This window comes from Plectrocnemia conspersa, unplaced genomic scaffold (assembly GCF_051122295.1).
Source record: "Plectrocnemia conspersa isolate PC_06_02 unplaced genomic scaffold, ASM5112229v1 ptg000002l, whole genome shotgun sequence".
NCBI lineage: Eukaryota > Metazoa > Arthropoda > Insecta > Trichoptera > Polycentropodidae > Plectrocnemia > Plectrocnemia conspersa.
In genome coordinates, this window is record NW_028277166.1 from 10,906,421 (window position 1) to 10,924,889 (window position 18,469).

Here is an 18,469-nt window from a genome sequence, read left to right on the forward strand (position 1 = left end):
ACGGCGAACGACAAATCACAGGGCAGAAATTTAAAAGCATGTTATGATTACGCGTTAAACAATATTCTTGCGCACTGACTCTTGAAAATAAATAGACTATAGGCTGAAATTTATGGGTGAGGGGGTAGTTGCTTCTTGGAGAGAGAGACGTGAGGGCATGTGGCTAAAACAGAGCCCCTGCCACAGGCCTACTGCATTACCGAAGTACCGCGAACGACTGCAGTGATGTATAATGTCTCGACTCGGAAGTTCAGATGAAAGCGAATGTAAGTGCTGGCGTTTTGACTTATGTTTTGGCAAAAATGCACTCAAAAAAATTCAGAGAATAAAAATTGATCCTGCCTGTCTTCTTTCCTGTTTCCACTGATCGATAATTGTTGATATTTAATTATAATAATGAACAGTATTGCGTAAGTAGTTGGTATTATGCAAAAATGTTTACGTAAACATTGTAACGGTTAAGGATTTATTTGTCTTAGGGTACTTGACTTAATGTTATTCTTTGTCTGTTTTAACGAGATGAACAGGCTTTTTCTAAGGAACGTATTCCTTTGTTATTTGTATTTGAATATGTATTAAGCTAGCAATAAAAATCCGCTTTAAATGCGTTTATTACATGCGTATTTGCATTACGTTCGAGGTTGTATAACTTGGCTTTAATAAGCTCGGAGATAACATTTTTAGGCACGGTTCAAATGATTGCGTTTATTGAGTGTTAAAAATGCACATTATTTCCTCATTGTGTGTCGGTTTATTGCTTTTGGAAAATATATGCATAGTTGGTATCCTATTGTCTTCCGTTTAAAGCCGAATGCTGCTGTGAGTCGTTAAAATCTGTCGGGCTTATCAACTGAACCACTTCTCTATCTATAATTGGACGGAAGGATTAACACATATCATCAAAAAAAAGCCAATTCCAATCGCAATAAAAGCATTTTCACCGTTGAAGAGAAGTGCGTTTCTGCGTTTTAAAAGAAGCACCGTTGCGAGACCACTTAACCGATTATCCAGTAATTAATATTTAATATTATATTTTATAAAATAAAATCCAGTAATTAATATTTAATATTATATTTTATAAAATTTATATATAAACAGTTTGATGCATTTATACACATATTTCAATTATCAATTAAATTATATTTATACAAAATCAAATCTGACTAGCGTACGATATTTGGTTTCTAAAAAAAGATACTTAATAACTTACAATATTTGTATTTGAGAGTAGGTATAATAAATTATGTAATTTGCTTTAAAAATTACCTATGTTTGTGTTCTAAACTTGTACAATTTATCACACATCTATATTGATAATAATTAGACAATAATCAAGCAAGTCTTAACAATATCAATAAAGCACTCTTCGATGTATCAATTTGTCAATATTGAGTATAAAAATAAACGCAAATCCATTGCCAACAATGCTATAAAACAGTTACGATTTCGTCTTGAGGTCGGAAGGTCATCATGAAAAAATCATCATCGATCCACAAATTCTCCTGCACTACAGGCTGTCGACTTCTCCAAGCGTCGTCTTCTCGGGAAGTCGACACTCTGTTCTCTGGCATGTCTTCTGGAACGTCCCAGTGCTGCGACCATTCGCTTTTGCTCATTGGAAACTGTGTGAAGGTCGTTTGGTCTTGCAGCGGAATGAAATCTTCGTAAGCAGGCGGCTTTAGGGTTGACATTGGAGTTGATTGATTGGTGCCGAAGAACTCACGTGATCTTGACGCAGGCGTTTGAAGGAATTGGATTAATTGGTGATTCACTTGTGCTTGTGTACTGGCTAGCATTGATCGCTCCAGAAGCCTGAAAACAGTTTAAAATTTAAGATGAAAAACTATAAGCATTTTAAATTTAGTCTAAAAATTGAGTCCAAGGTTACTCGAATGTATGTAGTATATACTATTATAAAAACTTAGCGATGAATCAATTATTATTCTAAATTAAATTTATAATATATTGTTAAATATTATAAATGTAGATAGAATATGACACACAAATTTACCATAAATGTAATCAGAATTAAAATGATCATATAGAGAAGATGACTGTATTGATTTCATGATTGCACTAGAAGCTTTATAATCAGATATAATTCAGAAATACATAGACATCAATGTATGTTTGGCAATTAGATATGGCGTTTAATGGTGAGCCGTATTGGACGCGTAGCTTGGACGCGTGACAATCAAGTATTGACGACGCATTTTTATAACGCTAAAAATCTTTTTTTGTAAATTAACAGAGCAAAGAATTTGCATAAAATTATGTGTCTATATAGGAATAGAATAGTGTAAATGTTTGGAGATTTTGCTGTTTTTAAACGAATGTTATTTTTATTTTATTTTTATAAGCTAAATGTAGTTTATTATTAGAGAGTTTTTAACATAATATGTACGACTTAGCTCGATTTAAATTAATCATCAAATTCATACGTGAGATTAGGAAAATCTAGGAATATCTAATCTGCGATGATATCCCAGACACGATAGAAATTCACAAATTCGAAGGTTCATATGGGATTCAAACCCAGGTCTTTTGGGTATTGCTTTTATATGAATGTGCGTTTTCAAGATGACAAGATCGGCTGAGATCAATCACAGATGAAAATGTGGAAAAATTGTGCTTAGTATTTATTGCTGAAGAAGTTGGTATCTTGTACAGCTCATGCTAAGCAATTTTGACCGACATTTTAGGTTTGAAACAAGCAGCAGATAAATTTATTTCAAAACTATTAAATTTTAAAGAAAAACACCATCGTAACGAAATTACTGAGCAATTGTTGAATGAAGTTGTTGACGATTCAAAATTGCTCCAATGCGTCATAGCAAGTGACGTATCATGTGTTCATGGTTATAGTATTGACAATAAGAGTCTAATATTCTTAGTGAAAGCGCCTCGAAGAGATAAGACAGAAAAAATACGTAAAGTTCGATTGAATGTCAAGGTTCTCCTCCTTATTGTTTTCTTAGAATCGAACGGTATAGTCCACTACCACCAGATAAAGTCAATAAGGGGTATTACCTTACAGTTTTACGACGTTTGCGTGATGCCAAAATTGTCGGAAAACGATTCTCGTATTTTCACCACGATAACGCACCGGCTCACATTTTATTATTAATTCGTGAATATTTGGTCAAAAACGACATCGATTTCACCAGATATAGTTTCCAGCATTATTTGTTGTTGACACATATACACAGGACATTGAAATAAAAGCGTTTTACAACCATTGAAATGATATAGGCAAAATCGCTGAAGTAAGATGAATATTATTTAAAATAATGCATTCCACAAATGTTGTCTGGATTAAAAAAATGCTGGCATAAGTAAAATACAGCGAAATAAGTATTAAACGTATTATAACCTCGATATTAATTCCTGAGATAAGGGAAACTTATAAAAAGCTACTCAGTGGATATAATTATAAATAATAATACTTACTAATTATGATCTCTAAAAACGATTGAAATTAGAAACATTGGGATTCATGTGAGATTCGATTAAACTCAGCTTTTCAGGTAGTAGTCGATTTACACCACTGATCTATTGTTTTGGTATTTGATATATAAAATAAACAGTTTTCTTTAATAATGTAACACAATGATATCAACGTATTATTATATTATTTGCTACTATAATAGACTTTTTAGATTTTCTGGTTAAAGGATTTGTGTTGTGGTGCTCAATGATTATTTTAGAGATCCCGAAAACGAATTTTCGACGTAAGTCGACAATAATGCTGTGGTCTTACGCGAATGATTGTTGCTAAGTGGATTTTAGCGACGAAATAGAGAGCTATCAATACAACAAAAAGGTAGCGCAATAATTGAGATATGAGCGTACATGACACCCAATATTGCACAATAACCACACACTTTCAAAAGCCACTAATTATCATCCATTACCAAAGCCATGAAAAAAACTAGTGCTCTGTTTATTGGACTACTTATCGCCATAGTAGTCTGATGGGCGTCAATAAATAAGGTTGTGTTTCTCAATTGATTCTCGATTGGTTCTCAATTATCCTCGACAGCAAAGTCAGGACATTTGGGCAATGTTTCCCCGAATGATCTATATTGAATATGTTACACATCTTTAATATAACAACAGAAAATCGAAACATCGAGAGCATCAGCAGAGCATTGGGGGAATAGAGCTGAGCAATCAAAAGATCACTGCGAGATCGCCACATCATCGACTGACGCAAGCGACGAGAAAAACATCGACTACACCTAAACAAACGATTGCCACTCGACTCATCAATGAAGCCATTCAGTATTATGGATTAAGCAGTGAAGCATAAATAAATGTATGGTATTATTTTATATATAGCATAAGTTAAATATACTGAATTTATACCTTTCTGCCCATCCTAATAATCTTGGCCAATCTGGTGGTACTATTGGTATATCTCTTCTATTTATTAACATTAATATTTTAGCTAAATCACTAAGCGATCGTCTAAAAAGAAATTTTAAGAACATATTATTGAATTAATGTAAAAACATATTTAATTAGTAAGATGTATAAAAAATAAAAAATACCCGCAAATAACTGCAGCGTCAGTATTACCAGCTCTATACATTTCTCTAACTTGTCTTCTAACATTATTCAACATTCCTAAAAATGTATACGCATGCGGCTGAAATATTTAATAATATTTTATTTCACATATTTTAATATTTACTAAGATCAATTTAAAGATAATTACCCTTAGTCTATCAAGTTCTTTATGGAATTTCTTTAATTCTTTGGCATTTTGCTTCGGTAGGCGATCTTTCTTCTTTTTTCTAAAACGAACGCAGAGCAATCCTCCCATTATTAAAACCAGGCACAAAACCACTCCTATTGAAATCCCAATCACCAACTAAAAATTATAAAAATAAGTATTATTCAGATACACACATATTTATATATTGATAAAGGAAAAACCTCAGAGTATTTGGGTGATGATTTGCACAAATGACGGGGATTTTGTAAGGATGGACAAACTATTAGGCATCTCCCTTTTTCCGCTTGACTTGCAGTGCATTTCTCGCAGATCTTATTGCAATCTAGATGATAAAAATAATGCATAAATTACTTTAGCAATGATGCGTGGGCCTACACAAATTAAAGCAATTAAGCATGTGAGTAGGTGCTCGTCAACAAAGTGACTCTTTGTGACCTCTGATGTTAATTCTGTACAGGATTTATTGAATTATCCAATATCCTTGATGTAGTAAATTGATGAACAATGCTATTAATTACCTGTCGAGTTTGTCGTCGGTTTCGAGCAGCTAACGGAGGTGACAATACTCAATGTTAAGAACAGCAATATGCCCATACCCTTTTCTAGTGTTTCTGTAGATGCACTAAATTATCAATCGAGCGATGGTAATGATGTGATCGTTTGAACAGCATCGATCCTAAGAGCATTTTATATCTTCAACGTCTGATGGCGAAGTTTTTTCTGTGGACATAAGAAAATATATATATAAGAATTGTATTTTATTAACGAAATTAACGTTATGCTTCCTCTACACTCTCTGGAAGTTACCGAATCAAAGGTCTACCGAATACGGTCGAGGTCGCCGAGACATTAGAGCGGGCAGACCCGAGCTCGACCGAAGTAGCCCCGAATTAACACATTATATTTTCCGTCCTTGCCCAACCATGGCCTACTTCCAGAGAGTGTGGAGGAAGCATTAGGTTTTAATTTAATGTTTATAATAAAGTGTTATGTTAAGAAAGTTTGACTTGATTGCAAACTTTGGACTCGTTTATTATTTTATATGTAAATTATTATTATTAATGTAAAAGTGATGATTCATAGTATCTGATGATACTGATGATGATTATAGAACACCAGCTTTGCGTATCGAGGAAACATTGGAAAATTGCTGTGGATAATTGAAAAAGCGTTTAATAAACGCTCGCGGAAGTCATTTTAGAGTTGTTAGAGCAATTTAGAGTAATCTCTATGAGATTTCTCCTACCAGCGACAATAATACGGAGAAAATACAGATACACAAAAGAAAAATTAGAATGGAACGCATAAAGTGGGTGGAATGCGTTAAAATATTATTTATTGCTCTACTTTTGCGCTGACCAAAACAAATAAGATAAAAAAAACATGGACTACGAATTACTTTTCTTTAGAAAGTTTTTTATGCCGATTGCATTTTAATACAAGTAAACCACTAAACTATTAAAGGGACAACGAAATAGTTTGTATAATATTATATATGTACAATATTTTTATATAATACAAAACGCAAAACGACAGCAAACTTTAGATTATATTTTAATGAGTCACTCTTTGTTTATCTGTTTAAAATCAGTCCAAAAACATATTTTATATTTTGATTCATTTTTAAAAAATACAAACAACTATTTGCAGGAAATATCTGTGGCATAATCAATGACGTGATTTTTACATGTATAGGAATGCGAATTGTAAACAGGTTTATTTACATATGCATTTTATCTTTCTTAATGATAAAGATACCTATAAATTTCTTTGTGATGAAAAATTAGTATTTTACTTTTTTATTTGAATCAATTTTATATTTGGTATTTAAGAAGAAAGTGAAACTGGTTATAATAAGCCTTGAAGGTAAAAGTATTTCTCACAAGTTATATATGTTAAATATTATTTCACTTTATAATATAACAATTAAAATATTTGGTGTACTCAGAAGTATTGTCGTTTTTTCAACATCCAGTTTTTAATAATAGTTAATTTCGGACTGTTAATTAGTAAACACGATTTTTTAAGTTTTAATCTTTGTTTAAAAAAATTTAAAAAAATGCTAGATTGACTTGGGATAAAATCTGCAACCTTGGTTAGGGTGTTTTATTGCAGCCTATTGTTTTATTGACTTGGTCCCTAATAGAGTCTCCAATTACTCGAACCATCAACTACTCGAGTATCGAATATTAAAATTTTAAAATACTCGAGTACTCGAGTACTTTCGAGTATTTACCAAATGTACCAAAATAGCTATTATTCAAATTCGTGCACATATAAATAAATAAATAAAATACTTAGTATGTTAATTTTTACAATTATTTTAACTTCACGAACATACTTTTTAAAAACAATAATGCAAAAAGTGTCTCGAATTTAATATTACTGCTAACCTTTGGTTTTATTATTCCCGTTATGGAAAAAACCCTTTCCGTTGCTGTTGATGTTGGTCTTATTGTCATTTACGCGTTGGATAAGGCTTCTAATTTATATCTGTTCGCTTTTTATAGATATAAAATTTTTTGAACTCTCTTTTTATGTTCTCTTCTTTCATTCCCTTCTCTGCTTTTCTCTTATTTCCTTCGACTATAGACAAAATAGCATTTTGTAATTCTTCTTGAATAGATTTTTTTCTTAACAATATACAATATTCTACTCCTTCTGATTAATGCGAAGAATTTAAATCTATATCCTTCGAAGATGTATTTGGGTGAATCCCTTTCACTCTAGAGCTAAACGGTTCGCAAAGAACTGACTTTACTTTAAATGCCTTTAAAACACACAATTGTTTTGATTTATATTTTAAGCTGAGGGATCAGTATAAACAATTTACAACCCTTTATGCTACAACTGCATAGTCATAAAACCTAAAAAAAATTTTTGTTGATATTTCATATTGTTCATTGCCATAAATTAGATAAGTCGGGACTGTCGAACAGAAAACACAAAAGAAATTTCTCCGTCGTACCCACTAACATAGCCGACGACCGGAACTATGCAACTATGGAACTATGAAAAAATTATACCTGATAGTAACCGCTCTAACTCGGGACTTCGGGCATAAACGCCAAATAAAAGCAAGACGTTAACCTTTACCGGACCGAGTTAAAGTTATTTTTGTTTCTGAAATATTTCAAAATTTTTCAATTTCGAGTATTAATCGAGTAATTTTCAAAATACTCGATTATCAAGTACTTGAAAAATAGACAAAAATACTCGAGTAGCGAGTACTCGATTACTCGAATTGGAGACTCTAGTCCCTAATCACTATCAATTTTATCTTTCAATGTAACATTTTTTAAATGAAAAAATATTAAATTAACTGGAATAAGAAGAAGCTCTTTTTGAAAACTCATTACAAATAGAGCAGTATTAATTCAATAAAAAGGTTATATAAACTGATGGAAATTACATCGTAGATGCTGAAAAATGCTATCTGAGTATATCACTAATACAATTTTTTTAATACTAATGATTTAATAATATATATAAAACCCTCAAGAAGTACATAAAAAATACATAACAACCTTATATTTACAGGAAGTATTGTTATATAATTAAATGAAAGTGTATAGAAACTATTTATTTAATTACGTATATTTATTAAAGTAAACTATCTGTATTTAGGTGGAGGAACAGTTGTCAAAATCGATCGACAATAGCATTATTATTTTTGGGTGCTCTTTTCACTTTTGAGATATCTCGTTATACGATATATTTAAATATAAATACATACAAACATAAGCAAGCCGTTTATGTTAATATACACGTATTACTATCACATCTAAGTAAAAATACTGGTTAGAAAACTTTTAACAGCAAACAATTAAAAAAGTATTTTACAACAATAAATTCAGATCATCAATTGCAAGGACTAAAAATTATCTTTCGTTTGCTATTATTTTGTGGCATATAAATTTCGCAAAAGTTAAATATATTTGATATACATCTTACACAAAAATAAATAAATATGACATATCAGATATTACAAATATTGTTAATTCTCGTATTCTTGCAAAAATAATGATAATGTTTTATTTTTAAATATAATGTAACAATAACATTTCTCAAATGTGTCTTTAAAATACGTTACGTTTCTAATATTATTACCATTAATTAAAACAAATTAAATACTTAAACTCAATGAAAACTACAGTTCAGTATCATAACGGAAGCGATCTAATATAATTCTTTAACAGCTTAATCATTATGACCTAGATTATGGATCATATCTACGATCTATCATCTATTAATAATATTTTATTTAATATGTACAAACATTTATGATACGGGAAAATAAATTAACATCGCGGATCTGTATGGAATTTTATTACGTGGATCTTCAAATACTTTCTAATATACAGTTATTCGGTTCAATAATAATAATTATAAAACATAGTTGTACAAGCTAAATAAATTATATCCTTTTACTACAATCTAACATAATTAACGCTTCTCTGCGGCGCCACTTAGCTCGATAAATACCCGCATAATTCGCTGAATCATCCCGATCAATGAACAACGGTTATTTGATGGGTTTTTGCCCAGGCAGAGAATTTTATAAAAGCAAAGCGTAGCAAAACGATGCTAATAGTTTTTCGCCATTGGTAGTGACTGGTAGATTTTACTGTCTCAATTAAAGAATTGCATCCGGCTACCTGCCAAGGAGCCAATTGAATATGATTAAAATAAACGCTGTCTATAGAGTTTCTATTTATTTCATGAAGCATGTTGTATCATCTTGTATCGAAAGACAGATTATACATTAAATATATAAGAACTTCATGGACACCTGTATATAGACTAGTTTGAATAATGAACAGAAGTGAAATCCTAATCGTCATATGCATATACGCCTCCGTGTATGGTGCGAAAGTGAAAATTTCTCGCGATGTGCCACGCAAGAGGAAAAACGAAACTAAATGACGTGTGATATACATTTATTTTTCGAACGACTTAACTGTCACCCGGCATCGTTAGGCACAGTTTATTGTTCTTTGTTTTGTGGTAATTACTGTAGCTAAGAGTCATAAAAAATATAATTGCTATACGTGTTGCAATACTGTGAACAATGTTGATGATTTATTGCATGCGTTTTGTTATACAATATATTAGAAATGATCTATTATTAAAGTCAATTAATATTTTTCATGATATAAAAGTATTTTTATATCACGAATCAAATGATATATCGTCTCAATGTTCTTTATTAATTCAATTATTACATAACAAATTGTATAGGATACTATTAAATATGTAAAAGAGTTAAATAAACACTTAAATAAACACACAAAGATCACTTCTATTTAATTGTTATGTATTTTTTAAGAGTTACTTTCTAATAAACACACAGCTGAAAAATATGTGAACTGCATTTTTATATGGGAGAAAAAAAATATTAAAGTAAAATGATACACCAGTGGTATAACTGCAAGACAAGATAAAAATGAAATGTTACTAATTTTTTTATTTTATAATTTTAATTCTGATCATTACATATTGAGTTTTCCTAGATTTTTCAAATCTCACGGATGAATAATTAAAATATAATCATGCAAAGTGACATCTATTGAATGTAAGGTGTATATTTTTAAAAATTAATTTAATAATAAAATAATTTTCCGGCTGATTTTTATCTGTTGTCGCACTACTTACACGTAGATGTTGATAGTGTAACGCATTGGGTTAACGTTTATCATGATAAAACAAAAGATTTAGATTTTAATATATGTGTTTAATGCTTTCCAAGCACATTATTCAACAGCATAATTGGGCTACCAATCTTGAGGGTTAGTTTGAGCTGTGGTAACCCATTTGAATTCAGATAATAATTACAATGGATGTCATTGATTTTAGTATGGTATCTCACTACTTATTTAGTGGTTTTTGATTGTGTTTACTTCGTTGTGACGCATTAGGCTATTGCCTGTTATGTTGCAGCGGAATATTTACAATAAATTTAGTTCTATATATCAAAGATATTTTGAAAATATGTTTATATCGGTTTACATTTTACTCTTTATAAATTGTATATACATACATATATAAAAACCATAAATATTTAATAACGATGTATATGTTTTTCTTTTATAATTTACATAAAAGTTATTGTTTCTATAACTTATATATTACATATACAGAGAAAATATACACTGAGCATTTGGTAATAGCTTAGGGAATTAAAGCTGTTCTCTTTAATTTTTAATTTGATTTATATTGATTAAGTAGAAGCGCTTTCTGAAACCGGAGTTGTTTTTTAAACGCCAAAAATAAACAACAATATCATAAATACAATTTACTACATTTTTATGTAGTAAATATAAATATAATTTACTACAGTATAATTGGATTATTTCACTTGTCTGTATGTCTATTAATATAATTAATTATAGCCAACACGACGAGCGGTATGTCTCTGACCATTGATCTGAAAGACTTGGGTTCGAATCGCATACGGACCTTAGTGTTTAAATTTCTATCATGTCTGAGAGATCGGAATTAGTGATTATTATATAAATATAATTCCAATCGATCATCACAGATTAGGTTTACCTAGATTTTCCTCATCTCACGGATGAATCGAACGTACATATCTGGTATTGAAAATTCTTTAATTATGAGCTAATACAGCTCAAAGAGAATATCTTATATGTATTAAATAAACAGATGATTTGATGCGACTTTTTTTTTGTATCGTGTATTTTTCTGAATAACTAGATATACCCCGTTTTAACGCATTGGGCTTACGCCTGTCAAGTTTCAATAGAAGATTTAATAAAAATAATAATTAATAATATCATGTTTTAAATATGATATAATATTTTGATTTATTGTAAATATTATATTGCAACATTACAGGCGTTAGCCCAATGCGTTACAATAAAGTAATGAGACACCAGACTAAAATCAGTGATTTTGAGCAATTAAAGTCCGTATGTAAGATCATGCTCGAAGAAAAATCTAGGAAAACAAAATCTGTGATGATTGATTGGAATTATACTTAAAGCACAATCACTAATTACGATCTCTCATATGATAGAAATATAAAAACACTAGGTTTTTTTTATAAGATTTGAACTCATGTCTTTCAGTCATTTATTACTGACTTATATATTTTGTCTGTCTTATGGGTTATAATGCGAGATTATAAGCGCGTACTTGTAATAATTGTCAAACTAGATTATTTTTAAATAGTGATTTTTTAATATTTATAATCAACAGACTGATCTATTATAATATAATATTAAGTTAAACGGTTTTAAACTTTATTGTATAAGTAATTTAATATACATATTAGTGATATTTGTTAATATTTTATAAATATCTATATATATTGTAGTACATACATATAACACAATTATTCTTACTATTTTTAGCAGGTGAATATTTAGAATTTAATGTTATTAAGTAAATATAAAAAGGAAATTTTATATTACTCCATATAAATGATTACATTACTACAAAAATGGCAAAAAGATATAGCTAATTTAGAATATGCATTAGTTTTTTTCACTTAGAACTGTTTTTTGTATATTGTGAATATGATAAACTATTATATAATACATTGTATTTAGTTATAATTATGATATTTTAAAGGAGAAAAAGAGAAATTTTCAATATAAAAATAATTTTCATTATTTTTTTTACAAAAATACAATCTATACAAAAAAAGTGTTATTAAAATATAATTATTAAAATTCACGCTTGAAGAGACTATTGGATCATTATTCGTTAAACTCATTAGTATTCAGTGAAACGTTAACCATTAAGTTTTCTATTGGCTGTAAAGTTTCCAAGAAAACAATCTAAAATCAACATATTTTACGCTCGATCTAGTGCTTATTGTAATGTTTAATTTGTTTTGATTGAAATACTGCATACAATTGCATCTATAAAAATGAAATATAATACAACGTTACAATCACGCCACGCCATTGACTTTATAAAAATTTGCGTTCGCTTGCATAGCGTGTCTAGTTACGAGGTCTAGTTAACATTCGTATAAAACATAACTGGATAGACCGTTTCAATAATATCTTTATCCTTTCATATCGATTCGCAACGTTTAAAGTAGGTTTCGCCGTAACACACATACTTTGCATAACGTACATGAAAAAACCTGACGATACACAAACATAAATAACGAATAATAAAAAAAATATAAGGCAACGCACAAAACAACTTTCTAATTCCGGGCGTAGAGCGTCAACAGACATCCTGTTCGATGGGAACGTGCTTAGAGACTCGATTCGATTTAATAACACCACAACACAACACCACACACAACACGCCGCACAGCGAGAGCTTAATTATTATTGTGCAAACGACGAGGTGGAAAAGAGGAGTGACGGTATGTGTGCGCGCGCCACCGTCACCAGAAACATACTGACTAGGTTACCAGAACAGAACTCTCTTCGACGTCGTCGTTGGAAATGGCAACTCTTGGGTCGGTTCTAAACAGGCGGCGCGCGGTACCGCCTCAGGTGTGACCAGGTGATTCATACGAAATTACAGTGGACACCTGTTGAAGCGAGGATGTTACACCATCGATAGTAATTTTTAGAATCAAATTTGCATGTCTCAAAATGCTCGAAATTATTATTTATAGTCAATCATAACATTTCGTAATTACATCTTGTTGAGACGTTGAGAATATTAGGAACAAACATAGCAATATTCAACTGCAGGACTGCAAAATCAGTCATATCTGATTTATAAATCGTTTGAGCGGTATCGCCGTACATGTACGGTGGTCAGTTTTGCACTGTTTTGAGCTACCCCAGATATATATTTACATATATAACTGAAGAAATAATAAATAAATAGCATTATATTTATATATTTTTTTTTTAATTTAATTTAATGCAAATTATTTTTAAACCAATAAATAAAAGAGTATGAAATAAATTAACATAAAAAAAAATTATATTAAATTTATAAAAAAATATTGAGAGCCTCTGAATTACTATATTTTTTTTGCAAAAACCGAATAATATATAAGAATATGGAAAATATATTAACGAAATTTAATAATAGAAAAGTGTTTAAATAAATCATTAAAACATACTAATACAAAAAAGTATTAAAATAAATCAAAGCAACAAAATGTTAAAAATCACTATTTTTTCTATAATTTGCTATAAATGCAATAAATAAATAACAATAGAAATAGTTTTGGAATGTAATATATATATAAGTACTTATACATAATTTTTTGAGATTTACAGAACGCTGTTTAGTATACTCAAATAATTAAAAATATTTTTGTAGTTGAAACGGAACAGTTATAACGGATGATATACTTTTATATATGAGGACTACACAGAGCTCTTGTTTGTAAAGGACCTTATTCTTGAAACTGGCGTAACTACTGTGACCAAAAGTGATTATTTAACAATAGTGCGATCACACCAAGGCTCTCGTTACGACTAGAACTAAAGGGTTCTCTCATAAATAACTCGCAAGGATTCTCCGGTGCATTGAATGAATATTTCTTTGTTATGAAACGGTCACGCAAAACAATATATCATCGGAAGACAAATAGCACCGTAATGCCAAAATACACCTCGGAGTTATCCATCAAGCAAATGTCACTTTCTAAGGGCGTATATTTATTTCGTTTTTCTAAGAAGTGAATGCAGCGAATGGTTGGATGATCGCTGCATGATTATAATTGGTGAGTAAGCTTTGCAGCCCTGAATACTTAAGCATGGACTCCAATGAAGAGAAGCCAGTCACAGGCAGTCAGCTGGCAGACACCGGCAGACACTCGAAGAGACTATCAGACGCCCGCCCATCCGCAGACAACATACTGTCATGGACGCTTACATCTTGAAAGTAACTCCATAATACGAGCACCGTAGCAGGGAGGGATCATATTCCGCTATACTGTCGCTGTCCTCTGAGGAACGTCTACCGACAACATCCTTGCGACAGCTTCTCCACCACTGTTCGGAGAAAACATCTCGCCATTCATAATATGTCGCAATATGTAATATATTATAATAAAATTCTTACTAGCTTCCACTTTTTCCAAAATTAAAAAAAAAAATTCTCAAAAATTATAAATAACGCACAAATATTTTAAAATAATCGTAAAAACCGGCTAACCGAGTCAAAAAAGCCTTATAAAAAAATTATACTTTCGATCGATAATAACATATTAGGTTATTTAGTAATAAAAATGAGTTAAGATGAATTAACAAAAATATCTTTATCTGAATTCACTATCAAAAAAATAATATTGTGTCTATAAAGAAACGTAGTCACTGCTTTTTAATTGATAGTCTAGGGTTCAAATTTTACAATTCATATTGTGGCTGAAGGATTAAAATTAGTTTTATATTAATTATAATTTCAATCGATTACAAGTCATCTGTCAAATATTTACTAACTCTTTTTAATTTTATAGATGAATGTAAAATCGTAAATGTACTATAGAAGTAGTACGATTGACTCTTTGATACTGTACTATATGTACATAAGAAAAAAATGTTACATTTATAAAAGCTTAGAGATTCTTTTAATGCAATGTACTAATTAAATAGTAATGAAATATTAAATATATAATCAAATCACGGAAATATTTCATTTAAAATAAATTATTAAATTTATTAGGCAAAAATATAAATATATATATAATCACGTTGAGTTTTTGCTAGCATAATGTACAATGTTTACAACAATAACCGTTTAAATACCAGCACGCAGCTCACCTGTAATAAATCTACGTTCTTGGAACATTAGTTAATTAGCTACTACATACTGACGAGTCCCCATTAACTAGAGCATATAAAAATAGATTGCGACTTCAATATTCTTTAGAGGTTCTTTGTCAAAAACATTTTGACATTCTCTCCTTTCCTTCAACCGAACTACCATGGATTTGCCTGCCATTCTCAGCCATACAATGGCAAGAACGCCTCCGAAGATCCACTTTAGCGTTACGAAACATCCATAACCGATTTTCAAAAATTTCCAAATCATAACATTCTCCAAACACTCGGTCTCACGCTTTTTCTTTAAAATTTTATTTTTTGGATCGTTGCCTGTCGCTGGAGGGGTCTGGTGGTCACGTCCGAATCGGAGGTCACCATTTGTCCAGCGATTAAGTATTTGACTCGGCGACCTGCGGTACAGTTAAACGGTGTTCGAATCTGGGACGCTGCGGAGGTACGCACTCGTACGACGCTAACTGGTTACCGTTATGCACCTTTTGTCCATTTTTTCCTCGTGCGCATTCTTTATTACGTACTATTTGCCTTTGTGTGAATTGGAAGCTTGTGTGTTATAACGATGCAAGCAATCCGCACATTTACGATTTTTTTATTGAGCGGAAAACACTTTTCTTATCAATGGCTATCACTGATCCTTCGATATAAACACTTTATCGGATGCATAGGTGGATTAATCATATCGGGAGAGTCTTGAAAGACCATGACAAAAACATATACTACATAACTCATATAATGTGTTTTTATGTTAATTATTATGTAACCAAAAAAGTTCGTGCGGTCTTCGTTCGATACAATGAGTCAGGCTCTTAATTGGAACACTATCGTGGGATCATGTCTTAATTTGTGATTTTTCAGATTGCCGATTGAATGAACTGTAATTTGAGTATGTATGCTTTATGAGCTTAAGCTCGGATTAAGTATGTTGCAAGATTTGGAGAAGATATGCTAAAATAATATTTTTATCCTCGAGTGACGAATCACTTGAAGATGCGTTACGTTTAGGAAGACCTCAATTACTGATAACGAGGAATCACGAAACTCTAAAAAATATCTGCATTAAATGAAACTATTTATATTTACATAAATTACGGAAAACATGAATCTAGGAAAATGTGAACAATATTCAAATACATACTAACAAAACGTTTTTTTTTTAATTTTCATGACATTAGTTTATCGTCAAATAATTCAGTGCTATAGACTTCAATGACGATTCTTTATTATTTAACTAGGAGTGATCACCCATAATGACCGTGTTGTTGTTATGGATGCGTCCTTTTCACGCTTTTGAATAAAAACTATCTGTTTTTTTTTTGTGTAACAATTATATTGAAGCGCATAATCATTATTTACAGGAAACCTAGACTGTACTATTTTTGGAAGGGTTAACAGATGATGATTTATGTAGATTTATTTATGCGCATCTTAGTGAGCAAGTATGAGTGACAAAATACTAACCAAAAATATGCTAAATTTTTCTCACTAAATTATTTTGAAAATTTGGAGCTAGGCAAACGAGTACAAATTTTTCGTTATTTTTACATATACACATATTTTTTATCATCAAACGGTACCACACACTTTTTAAAGCTTTTCATCCCCAGAAGATTATGTTTTATGTATGCTGGACTGATGCCAAACAATCTGGAACGTGTAAGGGATGCATTATTTTAGCAACAGAGTTAGTTAATCAGTAAAAATCTTAATCCTGCAACATAATACACGATTTTATATCGCAGTTTTAACTAGGATGGAAAGTCCTACCTCATTCTCCGTATTAATATGGCATTTCACCAACCGACTTGATGGATAATGAAGTGAAAGTTTCAGGAATGTTGGCCTCTAAAGACAACGTTTTATAAACGGTGAATTAATTCTTAATGTCAATAAAAGCAACGTAGGTTTGAGTTTTCGCTTTAATACACTGTGTAGACTAAAGCTAGGCTGACCTCCTACTTGGGCTGCCGCGAGTGACAGTCACGGCCGGGTAAATCGGCGCAAAACAATTGATGGTATATGGCAGCAATAAAAAAATAAGTAGGCTTCTAAAAGATATCACCAGAAATGGGGGGTGAAAAGAGGTAAGATTGGGTTTTAGACCAAAATAAATTCTGAAAAATCTGATAAGAATTTATTTTATTAAGCATATGTAAAATACTACATATACATATATGAAGCTGCTGTGATCTTGAAAGTCGGATAGTCTTTGTTGGAGTGTCGAGTTGAATTATTGTCCGCTGTGACTTTGTTATGATGCTGGACTAAAGAGTCCGCAACAGATTGAATGCATTCAAACAATTTTAAATCATCTGCATATAGAAGTAAACTCGAATATCTGTCTTATTTATGTCAATAATAAATAACACAGCAGTGGGTCCAAGTTGGAGCCCTGAGAAACCCCGAAGGAGTGAAATACTCTTTCAACAATCGGCCGCCATAGATTAAAAACTGTCTACGATCGCTCAGTTAACATGAGAATAACCGAGTTAAATCATCCGAGCAAATGAGGTCCGACAAGCATGTCAAAGGCCTTCTCAAAATCCGTATATACCACCGAGAGATTTTGAGATTTTCTTTTCATGTGTTCGAAATGGTCGTTAGAATGACTCGAAAATTATTTAGCAGGTAGTTGTCCCCTACGAAGAGAACCATGTGTGAATTTGTAATCCTACTATGTAAGAGGTTCTCCTGAGCGAAAGCATACATACTGGTAAAATTCATTGGTAGTTTATTTCTGTTTATGATAATTCTGCTTATGAACAGAAGTAAAATGGTGTCGTGAATTTAAAGCAGGAAGAAGCGATGTTCATGATTAAGAAATGTGTGGAAGGATATCCGTTGTCACTAGATGATAAATATAATATATTAATTCTGCCGTTCAACGATCGATGAATACTATGCACAATGCGAAGAAGTGTATATAACTGTTATTTATATATGATTATCGGAACTAGGATTATTAAATGCGTTGAGTTCCATAGCGATTATTCGC

General features: G+C 31.2%; 1 protein-coding gene across 1 annotated transcript; it reads right to left on the reverse strand.

The window, feature by feature from the left end:
* Positions 1-1,204: 1,204 nt before the first annotated feature.
* Positions 1,205-13,132, reverse strand: T48 (FU domain-containing protein T48). Its single transcript, XM_088205449.1, has 7 exons — positions 12,916-13,132; positions 5,260-5,461; positions 4,942-5,063; positions 4,721-4,876; positions 4,554-4,651; positions 4,369-4,470; positions 1,205-1,812 (listed from the first exon to the last, which is right to left on the reverse strand). The coding sequence occupies exons 2-7, from the start codon at positions 5,333-5,335 to the stop codon at positions 1,428-1,430; spliced, it is 939 nt and encodes a 312-aa protein (XP_088061575.1). The 5' UTR covers positions 5,336-5,461; positions 12,916-13,132; the 3' UTR covers positions 1,205-1,427.
* Between the last annotated feature and the right edge of the window lie 5,337 nt (positions 13,133-18,469).